Below are 25,603 nucleotides of genomic sequence, written 5' to 3' on the forward strand. Positions count from 1 at the left end.
AGAATGAATGTAGTCTAAAACATCTTTACTATTATGATTACCAACTTTAAATCTCTGTTTACACTGCTTCCCATACACACAATGTTTACAGAAATCTAAACTCAAGGATTTCAGACCGGGAAGAGATTTACGTTTCATCAGTATGTGAAGACCTTTCTCGCTCATATGACCCAAACGCTGATGCCACAGACGAGTACCTGCTTCTTCCTTTTCCGACGCAACCGCTGCTTCACCGACCTGAGTACTTCCTTTTAACCTGTAAAGATTCCCGACCTTCTCTGCCTTCATAACCACAAGGGCACCTTTGAAGACTTTCAAAACACCATTCTGACCTGTAAACTTATAACCATCTGAATCCAACACTCCCAAAGAGATTAAATTTTTCTTCAAATCAGGCACATGTCTAACACTAGTTAATGTCCTAACTGTGTTATCATACATCTTAATCCTGATATCTCCCATCCCAACAGTCTGACATGACATATTGTTACCCATAAACACAGAACTACCGTTTACATTTTCATACGAAGTAAACCAGTTTCTATGTGGGCACATATGATGCGAAGCACCAGAGTCTAACAGCCAGCTATCAAAACTATGAGAGACATTACATTCAGGTGAAGTTTCATCTATCGTACACAAATCTTCAGCAGATAAAACTTCGTCTACAATACCTGAATCAGCCTGATTCGCTTCGTTCTTCAGGTTTTCGGATTCCTTCCGTTTCCAACAGATGTCCATTTTCCTCCTTCCTAGGGTTTCAGTCTTTTTAAAAAAACAAACAACTTTCCCAATTCAAAAACAGAAAGTCAGATTTCAAATCCTTTGATTTCTTGCAAACCCTTTTGTTTTTCTAGTTTCACAACATTCGTGCAAACAACCTTTTCAATCTGTTGTTCTTCCAATAGTTAAAAAAAACAACAATCCTTTGCAACCTCTGCTGTTTTTTTTTTTTTTTTTTTTTTTAATTTCAAACCCTTCTGCTGTTCTACAATATGTGAAAAAAAAACAACCACCTTTTCTTTCTCTGCTGTCTTAAACAAAAAATAAATTTCTGAACAAACTTTGTTGCCTGCTAACTTTGCTGCCTGCTATCTTTTTTTAATTTCTGGACAAACTTTGCTGGCTGCTATCTATTTTTGTTTAATTTCTGCAGACCCTTCTCCTTTTTTTTTTTTTTTAAAAAAATTTCTGCCCCAAAAAAAACACCCGTCCACAGAAAATTCTGCTAAAACCCAAAAAACCTGCAAACCCAAAATTCTGCAAACCCCTTTTCTTTTAAAAACAAAAAAAAATTCTTCTTAAAAAAGTACCCGGATTGCAAATGCACAGGCCTCAACGTTTGGGCCGTCCTATCTGGGCAACGCCGCCAGGCCAACTGCCGTCCTCAGGGATCGCCGTCCACACCGTCCACAGTGATTCTGCCGTCCTCAGATCTGCTACTGACCACAGAAGAATTACCGCCCACCTCAGGGTTCAACGTCTACCGTCCTCAGGGATTCTGCCGAATTCAAACGTTCATCAGCGTATTCTTCAAGTGTCCACGCACCAGGCTCTGATACCACTTCTTGATTTAATGGCAGAGAAAGAAAGAACACAACAACAAAATGAGAGAGAGAGGACCAAGACAAATAAACTGAATATGAATCTATTTTATTCGATGATCATTTTCATTACAAGGTATTCGATTTATTACGTGAACATCTACCGTTATGCTAAACTACCCGTTACATAACTAAAAAATTGGTTACAAAACTGAAGTTCGTTGTCAAACCAACAAGAAGAATGGCCAGGAGACCCTCCAATTGAGGGGAATGCCTCAGTGGATGGCTCCAGAGGTGGCGAACCAGGTGGAGCAGGGGCCTACTTCTGATATTTGGTCTCTCGGCTGCACTGTCCTGGAGATGGCCACTGGCAGGCCTCCTTGGAGCCAAGTTTCCAATCCCCTTTCTGCAATGTATAGGATCGGATGCACAGAGGAGCTTCCTGAGTTGCGTTCTTCACTTTCACCTCAGATCCGAGATTTCTTAGAGAAATGCTTTCGGAGAGATCCCAAGGAGAGCTGGACCAGTGTGGAGCTGTTGAAGCATCCTTTTCTGAATGAAGACTGCTCTGCCATGGAGGCAGAGGAGGCTATTAAGGATCCGGGATCCCCAACTAGTCATTTGGATTTTAGGAATCAAGTATGGAATTCCTACTCTTCTCAGGCTATTCCCATTCTGTCACTCAGCATATGAAGCCCAACAGTGGAATGCAATACAATGGTTGACAGTAATAAGTGAGCTGAGCAACGCCAAGGGCCTTCTCCCAGGTACAGAGTGATGGCACTGGCCGGAGCTTGTGAATTTGAAGTTGGTGACAGCCTAATTGATTTGCAAGCCCCCCCTAGTCAGTGGATTGTGGTGAGATCTTCCAGAAACAAATCTCCAATCTCCAACTTTAAATAATCCACAGACGAAATCAGACATTACTATTACCGCCTCCATCCACGAGCTTCGATTCACAAAAGAGGAATGCAGTGCCAACTTGGAACCTGTCAATTGGGAATAGATGCCCCCAAGAGGTGAAGTAGATGAATGCTTGGATTCTGCTCTATACATCTTCCACAAACTCAACAGGAATCATCTTCCAGCATTTACTCTGAGACTCTGCAACAGGACTTGCTATTGTGGTCAGTGACAGCCCATTTGACTGATCAAACTCGGGGAATTTTATGGGTATTCCTCTCAAAACACCGCTAATGGTGATTCTGGCATTGAGAAAAGATCCGTCCTGGGAAAACCATTTTATATATTTGATTATAAGAGTTCTTCTGCTTCTGAGGCAGGAGCTTGTTGCCCCTGTTGTTGTAGCATGTAGAGTGCAGAATGTTGTGATAGGATTATGATAAAGGGGCAATTGTACATTGGCTGCAGAGCAGATAAATTTTCTTGTCGTTTTGATTCAATTGAGATTACTTGGCTACATACATCATTACTTGATTCGTGATTTAGCTTTGCATCGCATTGTTGTTGATTGTCTGATTTCTCTTAAAGAAACTTTGTAGGTTATACAATCGTCATATGTATATGATATTTCAACTGAGATTATCACCTTGATAACTATATAGAAGAAAGAGCCTTATCTTTCTAGCTAGTTCAGGTAGAGTTAGGGGACTTTATCTTGGGTACCCAAAAGAATTAAGAATAGAACACGTGTCTCATACTTACCAGATCACTGCCCAATAGATTATTATGTTTTTATTCATTCTTTAACTTGACCATAAAGAAATCAGATAGTGAATGGATAATCCTTAAGCATTGGGATATTGTTGCAGACAGTAATACCGGACACCTCATTCTGAGATTTCAATATTGAACTCTTGACTCATCAGGCACCTCTTTTTTCTAAGCAACCAAGCCCTTCCACACAGGACATTATCTTTCTAGTAAATACTATCTATAGTAAAGATACATTTTAGTCTTGAAGATAGATTTAAACTATTTTTGATTAGTTAAAAGTTTATTTCTTTTAGAGGTAAGGGAATTAAGGGCTTAGAGGTATCTTGTATAAGTAAAAATCTGTCTCCTTACAATGTATTAATAGGTCATTTTAAGTGGTATAATTTTCTTTAAGTAATGATGATGAGTCAACTTACATTTGCTAGTTTTCCTTGAATAATGATGATCGGTCAACCCACATTTGTGACTAACAATAAGTGATGGTTGTCTTTACTACCAAATTTAATTATGATAGGTAGGTTTTACGACTTTCAAGAAATCTTGCAAATCCAAATAAAAATACAACTAAATATAATTGAAATATAAAAGCAAATCCTAGTTCAACTTTATTTGTCTCTTTTGAAATCTAATGAACATAAACAAAATACTTTTGAAAAGTGCACCTATATTTTGTAGCAATGTTTCATAACCATGCTTTAATTTTGTAATACTTTATTGTAGACACGAGGGCATGATTTGAAGAATGTATTAAGGGGAGGTGATTTGAAGAGTGCTTTCTATCACTACGATCTATATGAAATAAATTATAAAAAGTAGAATAGGATGATCCAAAAGGAGCTTTAAATGAGGAATTATGGAGATTAATGGAAGGTGTGTGTTAAATATGTTATTTTTTAGGTGTATAATAATTTACATCCATGTTGGTGTATTGATGCCTTGCTAATAAAACTATTTCAATGTTTAAAATCCATAGATTACTAGTAAACAATGAGGTCTACTGATCATAATAATTAATAGTAGCTAATTTAAACTTTGAAAACAAAGGGTGATGGATTGGGTGTAACTTTTGATTTTATATGATTTTGTTTAGAGACCTATGTACGATAACATGAAGAGGAGATTGAAAGGTGGGCTTATTTGAAACATTTTAGTGGATATCAATGTTTGACAAGATTGTATACCAAGAGTTTAATAATATGTTTGTTTATCAACTATTTGCAAAATTGCTCTTTAACATTAGAGGTCAAAGGTATAGAAAACTGGCAAAAGACAATTGTGTTGTTTTTGTGGGTATTAATTGCATGGCAACTTTTTGATACAGGTTGTTTCAACAAGTGTTGACTATGATTCTCGATGCCAAGGTAAATATTCAAAAATTGATAAAGGCTCTTTCTCCATAGTATCTAATTTTGTGGGTGAATCATGCCTATTATATGGTGGATATCAAGCAAAAATTCAAGCTATTACAAAAGATTCTCATCAGTCAAGATTTAATCCCTTTCCTTGATTACAACTTAGATAAATATTCAACCCTTATTTTGATGTTCTATTTGTAGAGAGGAGTTGTAACCACTAGGATGACTTCCCCTTCAAAACTTATCTCTAGGGATGCTATAAAGACAATTTTCCATTCCAAATGTTTTTAGGCCTATGCCTATTCTAGGTGTATATATAATGGAGAAACAAAAAGGTGTCGTTGGTGGAGATCCTTGCACTAAATGTTACCCAACTACATCAAATATATATGAAAGGGCACATTTACCTATAGATTTAATGGGTATTGACCTCATACATTAGCTTTTATACTAGTGGATCCACTCAACTTATACAAATAATTGTGATCTCTCTCTTTGTTCATTTTTTTTTATTGTTCAATTCTATGATCACATTGATTATAAAAAAAGATTTTGAGGAGGGTCATTGGATTTGGGGAAGTGCGTGACTTTTTATAACCTGTTGGCTCCTAAAATTTGATTCTAACTACAAGTCAGTTACTATAATCCTAGTTTGAGTTTGCTTGCCTAATTTGGCCCTCTATTTTTAATATATATCAAGGTTTGAGGATATTGGGAATGCTTTGGTCACTTACTTAAAATTAAATTTGGATAAAGTTATAGCGCAATTTTGCACATATGCTCACATATTTTAGTTAGGGTCTTTCAAACAAAATGATTTTGAAATAGAAAAAGAAACTTATGCACTCAAGTCTTGGATTATGAGAACACAACATGTTGAGAAATATATAGGGGCAACAATTAGGGTGATTTCTCTTTACTTGATAATTTCTTGTGAAGTTATGTTGGCTTCTTATTACTTTTATTATGTTTTTTCCATCAAACAATTACCAAAACCATAAACTATGAAGATCAGAAATAGACAATGAACACAATATATAGGCTCCAAGCTAGGGAATAACCCCTCTAAAGGGAAAACTTAGAAATTTTTTCTCTTCTTATGGAATCAGAGAAAATGATAAATCCAAGACCCAAACAACAAGACCAAGACCTCCAACAAGACCCAAGTCATCCCTCCTCCCAAGCTCTTTCAGCAAGTCAAAGTTAAGTCAAGTCAAAACCTTCCAAAACAACTCCAATTTCAAAAATTCGCCCCCCAACTTCAAAATTTCGGACCCCAGCTTTAGAATTTCATACCTACAATGAATTTATAACTCCAACCCCTGTAGTAGCTTCAGAATTTCGCACGTGTGGGAGATCTAGGGAAAAAACTTCGATTTTCTTCTTCTTTCTCTCACTTGCTTTCTTGCTCCTTCTCTTGAATTTTGTTCTTCTTTTATTGGAGATCAAACTTGTGCTTGTGGTGTTTCAAATGAGGTCAAACTATCTCTATTTATACACATCTAGGAGGTTGAATTACCCCTTCTAGGGCTGACTTGGTCTTGTGGGTACATAAATTACATTTTTGGCTCAAACAAATTTATTTTTCCATTTTCTTTTCAAAGTCCAAATGGGACTTGACTTTAAAACAATATTTTGACTTATGAAAAATATTATTTTGACTCAATAAACCCTAAAAGTATGAAGAACATGCTTGACCTAGATCATGGAAAATTTCAAGGATGGAAGTTTATCTTAAAGTTTAGCAACCTTAGCGAATCTTACTAGTCCCTAATATCCAAAATTTAAAATGTTTGATGATAATTTTATAAAAATATTTAGATTTCTAATTATTTTATATTAGACAATATATAATATTAGTGATTTTTAAAGTAAAATAAAGTTATACTATAAAATTTGGGCAAATTCATTTTTAGAAAAATGGAAATTGGTGAATCTATTTTTTTGGAAAAGCATGGAATATTAACCTTTAAAATTTTCTCTAACTTAGATGACAAATCAGTTTGAGCATGAAACCCATGCTTGAAAAATAATAGTTATTTTTCTTCATTTTGATCTTTTACATAAAATATAAATGACATAAGTATAATAAAAATTATGAAGACGGAACCTAGTTACATTTTCTAACACTCCCTCTTAATTAGGAAGGTATTAGTAATCCCTTAACAGATACAAGGATACTCTCAAACTAAAATGTTCTCATAAGAAGAGTTGGATTGGTAAGCCATACTTTTAAGGATCATCATCATGACCAACATTGTTAAATAACAACATAGTAAGGCATTTTGACTAACAAGCTCTAACTCTCCACAAGATCAAAGCACAATGTTGGGAGGCATACATACGGACACTTCAACCCCTCAAGGCACATGCCCCATTCGTATGTTCACAAGGCATGTCATTCCAGGACTTATTCTTATCTTGGATTCTCAATCCTCAAAGAATAATAGTCCTCTGCAAACACTCTTATCTTGGATACCCTGTTAGTTCCTCAAAGAGTGTCGGTCCATGGGACTACTTCCTATCTTGGATTTGCAATCCTCAAATAGTACCGGTCCCCAGATTCTTATCCAATCCTCCATTCTCCCTCCCAGTGTGATACACTAGATGTATGGTGGTTATTCTTGGCCTAGTGCGTGACACCTATCGAGAATATGGTTTACACCATCAATCCTTCTCAACCAAGGAGGAGGTCATTACTCTTCATCAAATATGAAGGAGATTACTTGCTCCCTCTCAATCAAGGAGACTTCATCATAATCATATGACTCATTCTTTGTTTCTTTCATCGAGCTACAACTTTTTCTTCCGTGGAGATCATAATAGTAGTTGCAAGGTCTCCTATCTTTCACCATCATATCATATTTTAGCTTTCGACCTTCATGGATGTTTGTGGAGCCAAACTCTTTCTCGATATTCCTTTGTAAAAGGGGTCATGCCTTCATCCTTTTACATCACTTTCCATCAATCATTATCTTCATCATCAATAGTATCTTGCCAAACCAAACAATGTAGAGTTATTCATTGCTCCCTATATCCATTGGGAAAGTAAATATCATTAGATCCAACATGACCAACATGCTATCTTGTGACTTTCTACCTTTCCTGCTTCATGGTGTATAAATTTTTTCCATGAATATTTCTAAGCCAACACCAATATTTCCACTCAATCCATGTGATTAGAATTGAGCTTAAAACAAACAATTTTAGATATATTATCTCAATTCTTATTTTTCCAATCTATACTTATGCAATATGTCCTTTCAGATACCCATGTCATATCTCAAATGAATCATTAAAATTATAATCAGAGTTACTCGGTTATGATAGCCTTTAAGATGTCATGTTTTGCTACTAACTCCCTCTAGGATCAACATCCCTTTGTATGGTCTATCTTCACACTAGAATCCTTCTTCATGATTTCCTTCTTTCAAGTATCGATCAATGTGTTTGTGGTGTGAATTAATCATATCCAATAAAGGTTTATGTAACTCCCTTTGAAGTTGTCCATCTTTCATTCTTAAAGAGACCAAATTGGATGTTGATCAATACCATCATGTGTTATGCCCATCCATCATGTTTCTATATAGTGGATATATGGAAGAGTTCCAAGACATATCATCAAGCTCATCTTTCATGTTTCTATATATGTGGAAGAGTTCTCTCTTATTTATCATGCTTCTTTATGTCAAGTAATTGAATAGAAGAGTTTTGTCCAAACATATCATGTTGGTGTTCCTAAGCATATTTCTGCAATGAGCTCTTCTTGTAATATCACTTGAAGATATGAATTTTAATTCCTAATGAGAAGTTATTAAAGATATACATACCTCTTCCTTCATGCTTGTCATCTAGTATTAATTATTTTGAACGGGTTGCTTCTTTCTTGAGGATGATGTCTAGAATGATGTTCAATATGAGACTCCTTATCTAAGATGAGAAGTACTCAATTATATCTTCATGTTGCAACTTGATTATCTTCATTTTTGCAAGCTTCTTTGATGCTAGGTTTCATAATTTTAGTAGAAATATATCTTTTGTCATGTTACAAAGATTCTTTCACATAGTGAAGAACCTTCATAATCATTATAAAGGATCCTTGTGATCCTTTCTAGATAGTAAACTGCTTTTATAATGATATGGATGTACAAAGTAACTGTATGAATGGTGGAGTACTGGATGGTCCAAAATATTGTATCTTTGCTTGATGATTTCTACTGATGAAATGCAACTGACGATGTAGACTCTAATCCTTCCAATGATTTATGCTTCTTTCCATAATGCAATGCTTCAAAAACCAAGCTTCTTCTACAAATGTAACTATATATGCTACTATAGCTGTCATCTTATAATGAAAAAGAAAACATTTTGTAATTAGACTTGATAGTGGGGGTGTCCTTCAATAATATAGATTATTAGTGTCTTCATTCTTTGGCTTCTTTTTTGGTTCTTCATTTTCGTTTGAAGCTTGCTTTCGATAAATCACATCGGCAATGTTTGATGGTCGATGTTTCAAACCTACCAATGAGGTTCATGTTTAGGACCAAGGTGAAAAAACCAATCTATCCATAGGATTAAATAGCAACGAGATGCATCATGTTCCAGAACTAGCCGTTATGAAAAAATATTATTTAATAAAAAACTAACATTAACGGCTAGTTTTAGTCAAGAAATTATAACTAATTAGATCAAAGGTGAGAAATTATTTAGTAATAATTTAAATAAATTAAAAATAATTGAATTATTGAATAGTTATTAATAAATTATAGCCTAATTAATTATTGATTAGTTATTATTAAATCACTGATTACAAACGGTTATACAAGAAATTATAACTAGAAAAGTCAACATATAAGAAAAAGTAATAATTTAAATTAAACATTCAATATAAAATTACTAATTCTTAAATTATTATTGATTATTAAGTAGTCATTATTAATAAGGTCCAAAAAGGTTAATTTTAACACAACGAAAGGGCATGAATCCAACTTTTACTTCATTTCCAACCATAGTCTCTGTTGATATTTTTGGTTTGCTTCTCAATTTCAATAGCCTCTCTCAACTTCCTATGGTGGAAATGATCAATCCTTGCAATGAATTTGGAATATTCAATGCAGACATGGTGCTTTGTTTTTTCCACATGTTCAACAATAACTGAGGAGCGAGAATGATTATGCCTTATATCTGTAGCATGTTCTTGAATTCTCAGACTAATGGAGGGACCAGTTTCAACAATGTAGGGGATCCCACATGAGCAGGGGAATGAATAAACCCCTTTCATGTATTTAGGATTCACAGGGTCCTTAATAGATCTAAGGGAGCTCCTAATAGTATGAAGGGGCTTGAAAGTAGCAGCGACATTATTTTTTTAAAGAACATGAGTGATCTTATCAGTGGTTCCTTCCTCATATTGTTCCTTTTATTTTGTGGCTCTTTGGGACAATCTCTCTTAAATTATCCATATTCATTGAATCCAAGAATTGCACCTTGGACATATCTAGATTTCTTCATGACTGATTGTTGTTCCTTTGACGAGGTTCAAACTTTCTAAACTTCCCTTTCTTCTTCTTTACTTTGGCAACAAAATCTTGAGACTTTTCATTTGGTTTGGTGTCACCTTTTGCATTCAATCTTGTTTCTTCTATCATACACAAAGACCATATCTCATCAAAGCTCAGAATGTCCTTTCTTGAGTAGATGATTGTTACAAAACTACTCCGTTCGGGAGGTAATGCATTGAGTATGCAAGTTATTAGTTCAGAATCAGAAACAACTTCTCAAAGTCCTTGTAATTGATACCTTAATTGTGAGACCTTCAAGAGATATGAAGTCATGTCTTCATCCTTCGACAACCTTATCTTGTAAATCTTATTCCCTAGAAATATATTTTGACCTATAGTGCTTACTAAATACAATTTCACTAATTTGTCATCTATAGCTTTAGATGTGCCCAAATATGCAACAAAAGGAATTAGATGATCCTTAATGGATTCAATGAGAATCCTTTGAGCTCTCACTTATCCTTTCATTTACTTGGCCCATTCTTGAGACTTATTTTTCTCTGGTTCTGAAACTTTTCCTAGAACATGGTCCATGCTTTCATTTTCTACAAGTATCAAATCTATTATTTTCTTCCATGCTTGAAAGTTTGTTGACCCATCAATCTTATTTCCTTCCTTAAAAAATGAATTCATTTGATTTGAAGATTGAGCCATAGAGAATAATACTTACTTGATATAAGAGTGTCTAGATTGATAAAGATATCTTCAAATACCTTGATGTTCCCAAGACTACAATAGTGACTTCATGTTGCTTCAAAGAGTGTGGATGATCTTCTAGGAATTCTTGATGCTTCCTTGTATGATGTTTCCTTGTCTTCTAAATAACCTTAAAAATGATAATATTCTAAGAGAGTGAGATCAATGTTTGTCTTCAAGATGATGATGTGTAAACAAGATCCTTCAATGGAGGAGTAGTAGCCTTCCTTCAAGATGATCCTTTTTGAGTCCTCTTTGTTGTAGCCTTCCTTATGTCCTCATCTATGTCCTTTTTTATATCATTCCTTGTGCATTTACTTGTGTCCTTCTTACAAATGATGTCCTTAAAGGTATCTTTGATGAATGGTTTATCCTTGTGCCCACAAGAGTGATCTTCAAGTTGCCTTCTCTTTCACCTTAGATCTGAAACCATGTTCAGAAATATATAGGGGCAACAATTAGGGTGATTTCTCTCTACTTGATAATTTCTTGTGAAGTTATGTTGGCTTCTTATTGCTTTCATTATTTTTTCTTCATCAAAAACCATGAACTACGAGGATCACAAGTAGAGAATAAACAAAAGATATAGGCTCTAAGTAAGGGAAAAACCGCTCCAAGGTGAAAACCTAGAAAATTCTTCTCTTCTTATAGAATCAGATCAAGAGAGAAATCCAAGACCCAAACAACAAGACCAAGACCTCCAATAAGACCCAAGTCATCCCTCCTCCCAAGCTCTTTCAAAAAGTCAAAGTCAACTCAAGTCAAAACATTTCAAACTAGCTCCAGCTTCAGAATTTCGACCCTCGACTTTATAATTTTAGACCCCAACTTCAAAATTTTAGACCTACAGAGAATCTATAACTTCAGCCCCTATAATAACTTCAGATTTTTGCACATGTGAGAGATCTAGGGAAAAAAATTTGATTTCTTCTTCTTTATCTCTCTTGCTTTCTTGCTCCTTCTTCTCTTGAATTTCGTTCTTATTTTCTTGGAGATTGAACTTTATGTGTGTGGTGTCTCAAATGAGGTTGAATTTTATCCATTTATACACATCTTAGAGGTTGAATTGCCCCTTCTAGGCCTGACTTGGTCTTGTGGGTATAAAAATTACATTTTTGACTCAATTTTTTATTTTTTTTCTATTTTCTTTTCAAATTCCAAATGGAACTTGACTCTAGGACAATATTTTGACTTATGAAAAATATTTTTTTGACTCAATAAACCCTAGAAGCATGAAGAACATGCTTGACCTAGATGAAAAATCAATTTGAGCATGAAATCCATATTTGAAATATATATATAGATATATATATATATATATATATATATATATATTTGCTTTTTGATATTTTACATAAAATATATAATGACATAATTACAATAGAAATTATGAAGAACAACACTAGTTACATTTTCTAACACAACATTCCAAGGATAGATATTTCAACTATTAAGACATCTACAAGCTACTTGTCACCATTTGAGCTCATCCTCCTAGGAAATATGGATCAAATCCAAACAAAAGAGCTAGAAATTTACAATGGAACAGATGTCAGATACTGACATTAAGCATAATGAGGTAAAACAACAATTGCAAGTGTTGATTGGTGAATCTAGTGATTCCTCAGTAGATAAAGTAGAATATATAGATTCATGTTTTTCTTTGTCAAGGGAGGTAGTTGTACTACGTGGAACAAAAAGACTTCATGAAACAAATACCTCTAATTTAGATAAGAAACTAGTTCCCTTATGAATTATGATTTTGTTTCCTTTTGATTTACAATTAGTTTCTAGTTCTCCTATTTGAAAGGTCTAGAAAGAAATTTAAAAGAATAAGGGTGTAAAGGTAATGATTGAGAATTCATTTTTAAAGGGATAGAAATAACATGTAAATTAATTTTGTAATTTTAATCTTGTAGGTAAAATGTACACCTATACTCTTCTAATTGCAATATAAAACTATATTTGCATCACTTATATATATGACAATGTTTCCTTTACTTATATATATGAAATAACTTATGGCATATAGTTTTGTACTATTTTAGGCCCTTGGGGCTACTCTATACATGAATATTAATATAATATTTATGTAGGCTTGATTTTTCATCTTGCTAAGCTTTGTCTTAAGCAAAAATTTTGGGTAGTTTTGAAGAAATTGGACAAATCTATTTTAATTAACTTCGTACTTGCTTCAAAATAATCCTAGTCTACCAACAATATTGTTATACTTAATTAATTTAAAATCAAAATGGAATAAAGGTTGCTTATATTCTCCTTTCTTTTATGTAGCAACATTTATTCCTTTGGAAACTTGGTGTGTTTCTACATCTTTGATAAACTTCATCTCTTTAGCTACTTATTATTTTATACTCTACCTAATCCATTAGATTCACAATACTTGTCATGCCAAGAGAATTGTCAACTATGTTAGAAATGTAGATCACTACTAAGAAGGGCGGGGGGAGGGGTGAATAAGTAGTGATGGCTCTTATAAAATTTCTGCCAATTAATTAAACCGTTAAAATATTTTCAATTTGAAACACATAGGGAGAGACCAGAGCACCAAAACGTAACACAAAAACCATAAAAGATAAGCAACACATGAGACACATAGACTTCTAGTGGAAACCCTAAAGGGGAGAAAAACCACTTGTTGTTGTCGTGTTGCTTCTCATTCACTTATTATTATCAATAAAATATTTTACATATTTTCAGCCGACCACGACTAGCTAAGATCCACTACCCCTATGGACAATATTGTTGGCCACCATTAGCTAGGAAGTCTCTACTCACATGAATTTGCAGGGCACCACCTACTAGAAGTCGCAACTCCCATCAATCCTCTCTTAGCCACCATTGGATGGAGATGCTACTCCTTACATACTGTTTTTTCAACCACCACCATCAAGGAGCCAATACCCCTATCTTGTTCAACCACTATTGAACAAAGGCCACCACCTCCTCAAATTCTCGGAGCCACATTTTCATTCATTTTCAAACTGGACTCCAAGGAGAACTTCACAACTCAAAAAAAGCATATTAGTCCTCTCTGAAATAGATAAATCTATCCAAAAACAAATGCTACACACAAACATTAATCTTAAAAATGCACAAGTAGCTACCAAACAGCAAAAGGATCTGCAACCATTCCTTACTTCATCTCCTCACTCTCTGCATAAAAAATTGGGTGACGTATGCCTTTGCTATCCTCTTTACACCTTCTTTTTATTCTCTGCTCAATATTCTAATTGAATCATGCTTCTGCTATCTGCTTCAATTTATGTTCTATCTCTGCAAGTCTTTTGGAGATCTGCATACTCTACTCTACTTGCACGCTCTTCTTCCTAACACACAGACAATACATCCAATCTCTCTAACATGGAGCTCTCTCCAATATATAGACGATCTAAAGTGATTAAGACAATAATTATTGTTAGAGTCCTATGTTATAGTAGTCAATGTCAAGCTTGGTCATTTAATTTGGTCAGTTTGTAGCTATGTCAAACCTTGTGACATCATTTGCAAATACAAAGGTGTAAAAATCTGTTGCATTTCTTCCTTACGTTGCGCTTGAGGATTTTGAACTTCAAAAGGTCATGATTATACTCAAGAAAATTTCTAGATCACATGGAGTGTTTTAAAATCTCAATTTCACTTCCAACAAGTCATTGAGTTCATCACCTATTCTCTTGAGGTGCTCTAGATGTCAGTAGGACACTTGCTGCACTTTCACAGTTGCTATGGTTTCTTGCACCTTGACGACCTCCAGGTTCTAGAAGTTTGTTTTTCTTTTTCATTTTGTGTTTAATACCTCAAAATTCATCTCAAAATGTTCAAGAGGATGCTCAGCTAGTCAGTTTCACATCTATTCCTTCACCGTTGTGCTTTTCTGTTGCACTAATGTCAAAGGATATTAAATGGAAGGAATAGTAGTGTTATTTCTCTTATTTTCACATGTGAGGGTTCAAATGAAGTTTATGAGGATGTAGACATCATCAATCATCCATTTTTTCTTAGCCAAAGTCCAAGCATGTGATCAAAGCCATGCAAAGACAACTCGTTGCACAAGTTCACTGCCCAAACATATTTTCACCATATCTCTTAAACCCTATACCCGTTTGTCATGAAATATTTACAGGAGATACATGGGGGTGAGATGAATAAAATCACTTAATTTTGGGTCAAAATGCTTCATGTTTTTCGAGAAATGAACCACCGTCATCTACAACCATTTTTGGATTTTATTGAAATCTGTGATTCAGATTTAGCCCAATTTTTTTGTGGAGAATAATTACAATGATATTAACATGCTGAAAAAAAATCAGCTCAATACAGTTCATCATTTAGGAGACATCCAAAAAATATCAATTGCAGAATTGTGTTGTGAGAATTTGCTGCACTACTGTCAAAGGCATACAAAATTGGTAGAAGGTTAGAGTCTTGGCACTTTTTCCTATATATGGAGGTTCAATTAAGGATTTATAAGAATTTCATCATCATCCTTCAGCCATTTGACTCAGCCATAGATTTCAACATCAGGTCAAATCATGCAAGTAAACTTTCATTGCACTTTTGTTGTAGGTGAAGATTTTGAGAGATGGAGTTTTGTAGCTTGAACATGTGTTATCTAACAGGTATTTGATGACTTGGAGGATGGATTTCACTTTCATATCACATTCAAAATTCCATAGGATGATCTGAAATATGTAAAGAGAGAATTTGCTGCACTTTGCTGAAGGAAGGAGAAAACACAACAAATTTACTGCGCTTTTGCACAATCATCAACTGACTAATCAAATTCGACTCAACACCCATTGGAAGCTTTTTTATTGGTCATGACAAGTATCTTTATCATTTTAGAGATTCAAGCCTCATTTTTTTTAAGGAAATTAATGCATTTTGTTGAGAATATTCAATGTAATTAATGAGTCAAAATAGTTATCTATCTTTTAGGAAAGAAGTTTTTAACCATTTCTATTTTGATGTATCTATTTCTATGTCCTAGGGATGGTTGAGATTGACCCCCTAAGTCCAAGGATGAGCTAATTGTATATGTTTCATGAATTTTAGTGTAGAAGGGTCGATTGGCTAGTGTGATAGAGAACAAATTTGGTGTATGTTATAATTTTCTATCTTCTATACTCAGTGATTAATGGAGAAGGTCGAAGTTGTTTCTTTCAAGGATTCCTGTGTCAATAATTTTTGGTGATGTGTTGTCTACTGTGATTATGTGTTTTCTTTCCTTTCAATTATCCATGAATCCATTTTCCTCATTATTTAAATGGAATTCATATGAATACAAAATTCATCCAAGATAGGTGCTCTATTTCATTCCTTTCAAATAATATCAATGTTTTCATTTGTAGCTAAGTGTAAATTCATCCCTGCTAGATGCTTTATGCTTAGGGGACTGTAATTCTCAATTCCTCCACCATATACTATAATGAATTTAAAGATATAGAAGCCTTTGGATATATTTCCCTTGGTATAGAACTGCTCATTATCCTATCTTGATTACTAAAATTTATTAAAACAAATGACTCTATTCCCAATGGATGTCTTTATCTCTCTTCCATTAAAATTTTAAAAACATATTCCTCTCTGATCTTAATACCTAGCATAAAACCTAAGATAATTAGTCTTCTAGGTGACTGAAGATTCATATAGAGAGAGCCTCTTTGAAGCTGTAAGGGCTAGATTCTAGTGTCAAAGTGGTTTGTGGTTACCTTTGGGTTCCTGTCTTTAGCCTGGAGGAATTACGAAGTGCTAACAATTACCTAGGAGTCTCAAGCTCAACAAGTCTCTTTTCATACACTCAGGGAATGATCCAAAATTTTGAACATTTCTTGTTCTTGACCTTATCCTCCATGATCTTCATTAAATAAGAGATGTTATCAAATTTAATCACCTTCTAAAAGACTTCCCAGATTTATTAACCAATTACTAAGCGTAAAACCAAAGTATATACCACTGGAATCGGTTGACTTGCGCACAAAATCCAAAAAGAATCACTCAGAAACAGTAACATTGGTGTTGCATATGGGAAGTGAGCTAGTAACGTAGGTTTCCTTCATAATACCTATGTTACCCTACCTCCTAACACAGGTTGTGCTCAAGAAACCCGCATTACCCTTGCTAAGCCTCCATTCTACCATCTGCCTAGCTCCAAAACTTCCAGAACCTATTCCTCAACCTTTGTATACATCTCCTAAGCCTATGAAACCTCTGTAAACCTATGAAAAGCATATGATACTCATGAAAATTCCTCCAAACATGTTCTTTGCAAGTATCAAGACATTAACATAAAAATCCACCTTGTCAGGTACCTATGCATCCTCCTGCAACGTTTTTGCCATCTGATTAGCTTCGGGATTTCTAAAACTTGTTCATCCACTTCTTCAAGTATCTCCTAAACCTGTAGATCTACTACAAGTCCATGAAAATCCTTTAATAATCATGACAAGGCCTCCAAACATATTCAATTGATCATCATGTCAAGCCTCCAAACCTGTTTAACTTCCTCTGTAAGCAACAAGACTTCTCCAACTTGTCTAGTACTTCTGCATGTTGCTACAATATATTACCAATCACAAAGGGTTAGATACAAGGAAAACAATGCAAAGTTCATGTTGACTTCAATGGCAACACTACAATGCCAACAAACTAATTCTCAATGAGGAGCATAACAACAAAGAGCTAGAAGGGTTGTTATTTCTAGATTTTAGCTATTGACTTGGAACCAAAACATAACTCCATATTTTTGTAGATGAGGAAGTAAGGAGAGTAATGGAATATGCACTATGTTAATTTACATCCATGAATGCATAGAAATTCATCACTACAAAAAAAAAATAAAAAAAAAATAATAAATAAAATAAATTTTTTTTTTTTAGAAACTAGAAGTTAATAAAGAAGGATAGGATTTACTTATCATAGTAAACAATAATGCTTAGATTAAACTATGATGAATGGGCATTATCGGTTGGCTATAAAATTTTATTTTCTATGATTATATATGTATATGTATGTGTGTATATATGTGTGTGTGGGGCGAGGGGCAAGGTGTGGGGTGGGGGGTGGGGGTGTTAGGTCAATTTAGTATCATCAATGATGTTTGAAATTCCTATTCTATGTCCAAAGTGATCAAATTGAATCTCCAAAGTTGGGTGTAGTATTGCACCCTAATGGGTTTACTAAAGATACCATCTACTACTAGAAGCATCGACCACATGTGAACAAAATATATATTGGTGAAATAACCATTTATCTCTAATATGCATGAAATAACCATTCAATCCTAGTATGTAAGAAATATTTATTATCAATAGCTAGTAGATAATATAATGTCATAAGAACAAATATATGTGATCAATCCATGCCCTCTCTTTATACCTACACATTAGAGGGACAAAACACATTGCATCCAACTATAGAATTCTTGTAACTTAGTTGGTTAGAGAATTTTTCTCATGCCTAAAGAAAAATGATAATTCCTAATCCGTTAGCTTAGTTGGTTAGAACTTGGTCTTATGGATTAGATAAGAGAAAGCCAAACATCACTTAGGTTATTTGGTGGAGATGAAAGGAAAATTGAATTCTTGGCTTGGGTTAGTTAGACAACTAGGAGGGCTTATAATGGAGTTGGAACAATGTCATATAGATTTTAAGGATTTTTAATGTTCAATCAACCAACATGCCAATTGGGAGAATGAAAAGGTCCAATAATGAGGAAAGGCATAGTTGTGAAGGTTATCAAGCCATATTTCAAGGAATTATAATTGTAATTGAATGAGATGAGTTAAGAATTACTTCACTTATAATTGTAATTCAATTGAAATGAGAGAAGTATCACCTCATAACTTTACCTTAGGTGTTTGCTCTCTTTTTACACTAATGGTTATAAGTATTGAAAGAAAAAATTAGGGGCTTTGATCATACTTGTATAACTTGGTGCAAAAAAGAGGAGTATCTCCTTTGAGTATGTATATTTTCACAATTCATCAGAATCATGTAGAAATGCATTTTTAACTGTGTTAAAGTTTCCCTAAGGGATGTTGTCATTATAGAGCCCATAGGTAATTGATTTAGAGCTAGTTGAATCCCCTTGGGGTAAACAATTATTATTGTTTTTGATGGTTTAATTGCACTGCATACTAGGGACTAGTAAGGATAGTCAAGGTTTCTATAGTTTAAGATAAATTTCCATCCTTATAATTTTCCCTAGTAATCATCAACTAGTTTATAGATTGACCTAACCTGTACAAAATCCAAATAATGTTTTTCCCTTTGTAAGTTTAACTTGATTTTCACAATTTTGGATGTTGGTTTTGATCTTTATAAGGGGTGATCATTTTTGGGGGGTATTCTTTGGTGCTCCTCTAATGTAGTTAATGGATTTGTCCCCTTTTGTTTAATGTCTCCTCTAACTTCGAGCATAAACATTTGGCATCATGCTAAGAAACTTATTGTGTGGCTAGGGATTCCACTTCACATTTGATGGCATCTTCTATTCCACCTACCTCTTTTGACATTTTATTCCTTGATGATGAAAGAGCTCCTTGAGACCTTAGCTACTTTCGACTGGAAGAATATGCAATTGAATCCTTAAAATCTATGCACTTTAATGGATTTGATAATTACCATGCCTCTTTACAAACTCCATCTACTTTGGAAGAGGACAACTTGGCTTAATTTTCCATAATATAGTTTAATAATGTTGTCATTGAATGGGATTGTCAAATTATTTAAAACTTGAGAACACTTCGATCAATTTAATAACATAGAAAGAATTTGATAAGGCTTTCCAATTGTTGTTTCATGGGAAAGAAACCTTGGACTTGATCCTATGCAGGTGCTTTTAGATCATCCTCTTAGTTATGGTGATTTAATAAGACATATTCTTAAACTATGATAAGATTTAGATTTCCCCTCTATAATGTTGCATTTGAACCTTTTTATGTCAAAATTTGTTGCAAAACTTCCCTTATTTGATGTTGGTGTGTTAGTCTCTTCTAATTCTTTACCTTTGCACACATCTAACTACATAGGCCTCCTATGTTGGGTTTCCTAAAGTAACATCACTATGTTGTTTAACAATGACACCATGAATTTTCCATATGATTGAGAACCCTTCTAGATTGAGCTCACATTTTGAGTTTTTTTCTTTTCTCTCATCCGCTTTTACTCATTCCCATAAAATATCTCATTTTTTTGTTTGGTCATTTGATGTTATTCATTACTTTTTGTTGCTTTCATCCATTACTACCTTTTTTTCCTTTGTCATGTTGATAGCATGCAAATTGTCAACATCAACAATTGAGTATGTACGTAAGTGTCCATTGATTACTTATTATCTTCCTAATTGGTTAATTCCATCCATAAATTCATTTCCATCCTTAAGAAACCCATTTGTTTGCAACATAAGCACACTTGTCCTCTCTTGATTCTTTGAAATAATTAAAAATAAAAAAAAATAAAAATTTAGGAGAGAAACTAATCATTGTAAGCTAGGGATTTTCCCCAATTTGTTAAATCCCCATAAGTCTTCTTTGGGAAATAATTAGTGTTGTCACATTATCTTCCATGGGTTGCCCAAGTCATAGAGTAGGGATGCAACCTAGGTCCAAAATGTTCAATATAAATTTGGACCCATTAAAACTCCCTTGCCTCAAGTTCATACATATATTAAACTAAATAGCATGGTAAAAATAAACATACAATAAATTCATTAAACCAAGGATTCTATATCCATTTTATTAATTAAATAAAGAACAAACTTAAATTACATGGTTAGAAATAAATAATTAAGAGCTGTGAATACCACTTTTTAACCAATATGATATAAAAACTTATTGTGTATGAGCAATTTTCCACCCAAATACGTATAGGCATCCTATGTAGGTTCTTCCCCCACACAATTCTATAAGGTTTTCATGACAAAGGAATCTAGCTACAAACTTGCAAGTCACTCATCCCAACCCAATTGCTCTTAGTATCCATCTATCTATTCACAACTAAGCACTCCATGTAACTATCCAACCATCCAAAAATCATGGCATTCTCAGTCAATGCACTCACAACACAACAAAAACATTTCCCTTCTCTACTCAATTGCTCCTCAAGAGTATTTTGCCTTCTAGTGCCCTTCGTGTTTGCAAGAATAATATGTTTGGTTGTTTGTCAATTGGAACAACTTGGTCGAATAATACATTGCCTCTAAGACATTCAATAAGCAATAACCAACAAGGAAAGTAGAAGTTTCCTAACCAACCTAGCCTCTATGTTCCTTTGCAATGATCCTTGTCTCTCTCTAGGTCCATAAGCTACTCCCCTACAACATATTTAATCATTTTTAGGTTTGTATATTAATGTAAAACATGAGGGTTGCAATTTTTTAGAGTTTTGGTAGTGCTTCAATGTGAGAATAATAAGAACATGAGTAAGTGAATGGATAGGAAAACTAATGGTTCCCATGACAAAGAAAAGGAAATGACTATGTCATATAGACTTCCTCACCAACCTCCACATATATTATCTGATTGGTTTCCAGATTAAACATAGGAAATAAAATTTAAATAAAACACATGATAAAAATATAAAAGTTATTAATAAATATAAGATAATTTCCCCTTAACCCTTTTATCTTCGGATCAAATAACCTCATAACCATTCACATGCTCTCTACACCTATTTTATAATTTTATATTAATTTCTAAAAACAACCTACTAAAAAATTCTATGAGAGTGTGAATTCACACTCTGTTCCTCCTCATTTTCGGACCAACGTGGGATTAAGAAGAGAAGTAGGAATTTTTAACGTGGAGAATGTGTTAATAAATTCTAAAAACAAAACAAATTGACTACGAGTCATTGACACTGACCCGTGGAGAATTCCTTGAATTCGAGCATCAAATTTCATAATCAAACCGCTATTGCTTTTTCAACAGGATCTTTATTGCGATACATCGTTCAGTGTCTCAGCCACATCCCTAACCAACATACATCCAAACAAAGGAGATACATACACTTCAAATTTGTGACCGGTTTAGACTACCCGAAAATTCTAATAGCCTATTCAGCCCCACTAATGGCGAATCGGCGATGACGTTTCTTTGACTTGGTTAACCCCAGAGCGGAAAGCCGCCCCACGGGGAATTAAAAATTCACATGCGAAACCTATCTCCACGTGACTTGGATGTCGAGGCTGCTAGAAATAAACAAAAAGTACGATCGCGACAGAATTCCAGATGCCCCCTTTCTGATCAGTTTATAACGGGACTCTTTTCATCTCGGAAAGAGTAGCAGTAGGATCCGCAGAACATAAAATTCAATCAAAATCTTTCTGTGAATTCAGTTGGGAGGAAATGGGAATTGAACTCGAGTCTGGTAAAGTCGGGGAAGATGGATGGGTGCGGGGCGCCATTATTGGGGCCGGAGCTTCAGGAACGGTCAGCCTGGCTATGAGCAGGTGTAATGGCCAACTCTTTGCAGTGAAATCCGCAGGCAGTTCTAGTGTGGCTTTGGATAATGAATACCGGATTTTGCAGGGTCTGGATTCTCCATACATCGTTGCCTGCCTGGGGCACTGTCACAGCGTTGAGAACTGTGTAAAGATGCAGAATTTGTTCATGGAGTACATGCCAGGTGGCAGCATAGGGGATCTGCTGATTAAGTTTGGAGGGCAGCTCGACGAATCCGTGATCAGGGCCTACACTCGTGGCATCCTGCGTGGGATGGATTACCTCCACAGGCAGGGGATTGTGCACTGTGATATCAAGGCGAAGAATGTTCTTGTGGGTGCCAATGGTGTAAAGCTTGCTGACTTTGGCTCTGCCAAGAGGATTAGTGATGAGAATAATGGCCAGGAGACCCTCCAATTGAGGGGAACCCCTCAGTGGATGGCTCCAGAGGTGGTGAACCAGGTGGAGCAGGGGCCTGCTTCTGATATTTGGTCTCTGGGCTGCACTGTCCTGGAGATGGCCACTGGCAGGCCTCCATGGAGCCAAGTTTCCAATCCCCTTGCTGCAATGTATAGGATTGGATGCACAGAGGAGCTTCCTGAGTTGCCTTCTTCACTTTCACCTCAGATCCGAGATTTCTTAGAGAAATGCTTTCGGAGACATCCCAAGAAGAGGTGGACCAGTGTGGAGCTGTTGAAGCATCCTTTTCTGAATGAGGACTGCTCTGCCATGGAGGCAGAGGAGGCTATTAGGGATCCGGGATCCCCAACTAGTCATTTGGATTTTAGGAATCAAGTATGGGATTCCTACTCTTCTCAGACTATTCCCATTCTGTCACTCAGCATCTCATGCCCAACAGAGGAGTGCGATACAATGGTTGAGAGCAATAAGTCAGTTGAGCAACGCCAAAGGCCTTCTCCCAGGGACAGAATGATGGCACTGGCCACAGAATGTCAATTTGAAGTTGCTGACAGCCCTAATTGGTTTGCAAGTCCCCCCGGTCAGTGGATTCTGGTGAGATCTCCCAGAGACAAATCTCCAACTTTAGATAATCCCCCGTTGAAATCAGACATTACTAGTGCCTCCTCCATCCAGGAGCTTCCATTCACAAAAGAGGAATGCAGTGCCAACTTGGAAGCAGTCAACTGGGAAGAGTTGCCCCCAAGAGGTGAAGTAGATGAATGCTTGGATTCTGCTCTATATATACCACAGACTCAACAGGAATCATCTTCCAGCATTTACTCTGACACTCTGCAACAGGACTTGCTTTTGTGGTCAGTGACAACCCATTTGACTGATCAAACTTGGGAATTTTACGGATATTCCTCTCAAAGCACTGCTGATAGTGATCCTGTCATTCAGAACAGATCCGTCCAGGGAAAAACATTTTATATGTTTGATGATAAGAGGTCCTCTACTGCTAAGGCAGGAGCTTGTTGCCCCTGTTGTTGTAATATGTGCAGTACAGAATGTTGCCATAAAATTATGATAAAGTGGCAATTGTACATTGGCTGCAGAGAAGATAAATTTTCTTGTAGTTTTGCTTCAAAATTAATTCCAATTGAGATTTCTTGGCTACATACGTGATTTCTTCTTTCTGTGATTTAGCGTTGCATTGCATTGTTGTTGATAGTCTGTTCTCTTGAAGAAATTTATTTTGTGAGTTATGCAAATCGTCATATGTATCATAATACTCAACTGGGACTATCACATTGATAACTCATTTCACAAGAAGGCTCACAGTATAGAAGAAAGAACCTGATCTTTCTAGCTAGTTCAGGTAAAAATCAGGGAACTTTATCTTGGGTACCCAAAAGAATTAAGAATAAAGCAAGTGTTTCAATTTACCAGGTCACTGCCCAATAGATTATTATGTTTTTATTCATTATTTAACTTGACCATTGAGAAATCAGATAATCCTTAAGCAATGGGATATTGTTGCACACAGTAATATCTGAAGAAATCAGATAGTGAATGGATGATCCTTAAGCATTGGGACATTGTTGCACACAGTAATACCTGACACTACATTCTGAGATTTCAATATTGAACTCTTAACTCATCAGGCACCTCTTTTTTCTTCGCAACCAAGCCCCTCCACTCAGTTACCATTCAAATCTTCGACTATTCTCGGTATTGGTGGTTTGCTGATTAAAAATACCTTGAAAGCAACCAGCACTTCTGATTTGATTTGCAGAGAGGTGTTTCATGCTTTTTTAGTGATTTCTTTACTTATCAGTCAGAGGAAGTTTTACACCTTTACTCTACAATAGGTTGGGTTTAAAAATGCACCCTTTTAGGACGAAAAAATGATTTTATATGAACTGCAGCTCCCTTATCATTTCCATATTATATTATATCATTTTTGTTTTTATGCTAAGTTAATTTATAATCCAGATAGTATCTAGTTTTATATATATGCAGTTGAGGCTTAAATGTTATTATAAATATATGATTTTATTAGAGATAATGTCATGGATAAATATAAAATACATTAATTTCTTTTAAAATAGCATATAGGTTGAAAATATTTTTTTGGTCATGAAGTAAAATTTAATTTATTTTAGATTGGTTAAGAGCTCATTTCTTATACTCAAGGAAATAAGTTAATGGTTCAAGATTTAGAGATATCTAGTAGGAGCAAAAGTTTGCGGTCCCTATTTGGATTACCAATAAGTCATTTTAAATGGTGGAGGTTTTTCAGTAATGATGACCAGTTAACCCATATTTGTGACTAACAATAAATAATGGATGTCTTCACTACCAAACTGAATTATGATAGGTTTTACTACATTAAGTAGAGAAAGAAAGAGAAATAAAACAATCTCTTGAAAACTCAAATAAAAAAAGTCACTAACTTAATATAATTGAAATATAAGAACAAAGCCTAATTCAACTATAATTGTTTATTTTAAGATTTAATAAACATAAACAAAAATACTTCTGAAAAATTCACCTAGGATTGTTTATTTTAAGATTTAATAAACATAAACAAAAATACTTTTGAAAAATTCACCTAGGATTTGTACCAATGTTTCATAACCATCCTTTAATGATGTGATGCCGCATTGTAAGCATGAGGTCGTGATGTGGAGAATGTATTAAAGGGAGGTGATTTGAAGGGTGTTTTCTATCACTATGATCAATACAAAATGAATTACAAAGGTAGATTATGATGATCTAAAAGGAACATTAAATGAGGAAGTAAGGAGATTAATGGAAATTATTAGATCAATATGTTATTTTTTGTGTATAATACTTTACATTCATGTTGGTGTATTGATACATTACTAATAAAACCATTTCAA

General features: G+C 34.8%; 1 protein-coding gene and 1 pseudogene across 1 annotated transcript; both read left to right on the forward strand.

The window, feature by feature from the left end:
* Nucleotides 1-1,814: 1,814 nt before the first annotated feature.
* On the forward strand, nucleotides 1,815-2,237 carry LOC149171272 (mitogen-activated protein kinase kinase kinase 17 pseudogene; annotated as a pseudogene).
* A 19,908-nt stretch (nucleotides 2,238-22,145) lies between these two features.
* On the forward strand, nucleotides 22,146-23,882 carry LOC149171273 (mitogen-activated protein kinase kinase kinase 18-like). The gene has a single exon (XM_089425911.1). It carries the CDS (start codon nucleotides 22,200-22,202, stop codon nucleotides 23,880-23,882), a length of 1,683 nt encoding a protein of 560 aa, XP_089282037.1. The 5' UTR covers nucleotides 22,146-22,199.
* The last annotated feature ends 1,721 nt before the right edge of the window (nucleotides 23,883-25,603 follow it).

This window comes from Pinus tabuliformis, chromosome 4_2, assembly GCF_031772625.1.
Source record: "Pinus tabuliformis cultivar Carrire ecotype Pingquan chromosome 4_2, CPIR1, whole genome shotgun sequence".
NCBI lineage: Eukaryota > Viridiplantae > Streptophyta > Pinopsida > Pinales > Pinaceae > Pinus > Pinus tabuliformis.

Excerpts from the sequence above, each read along its gene's own strand:
- LOC149171273 (XM_089425911.1), top strand. The coding sequence starts at position 22,200 with ATGGGAATTGAACTCGAGTCTGGTAAAGTCGGGGAAGATGGATGGGTG.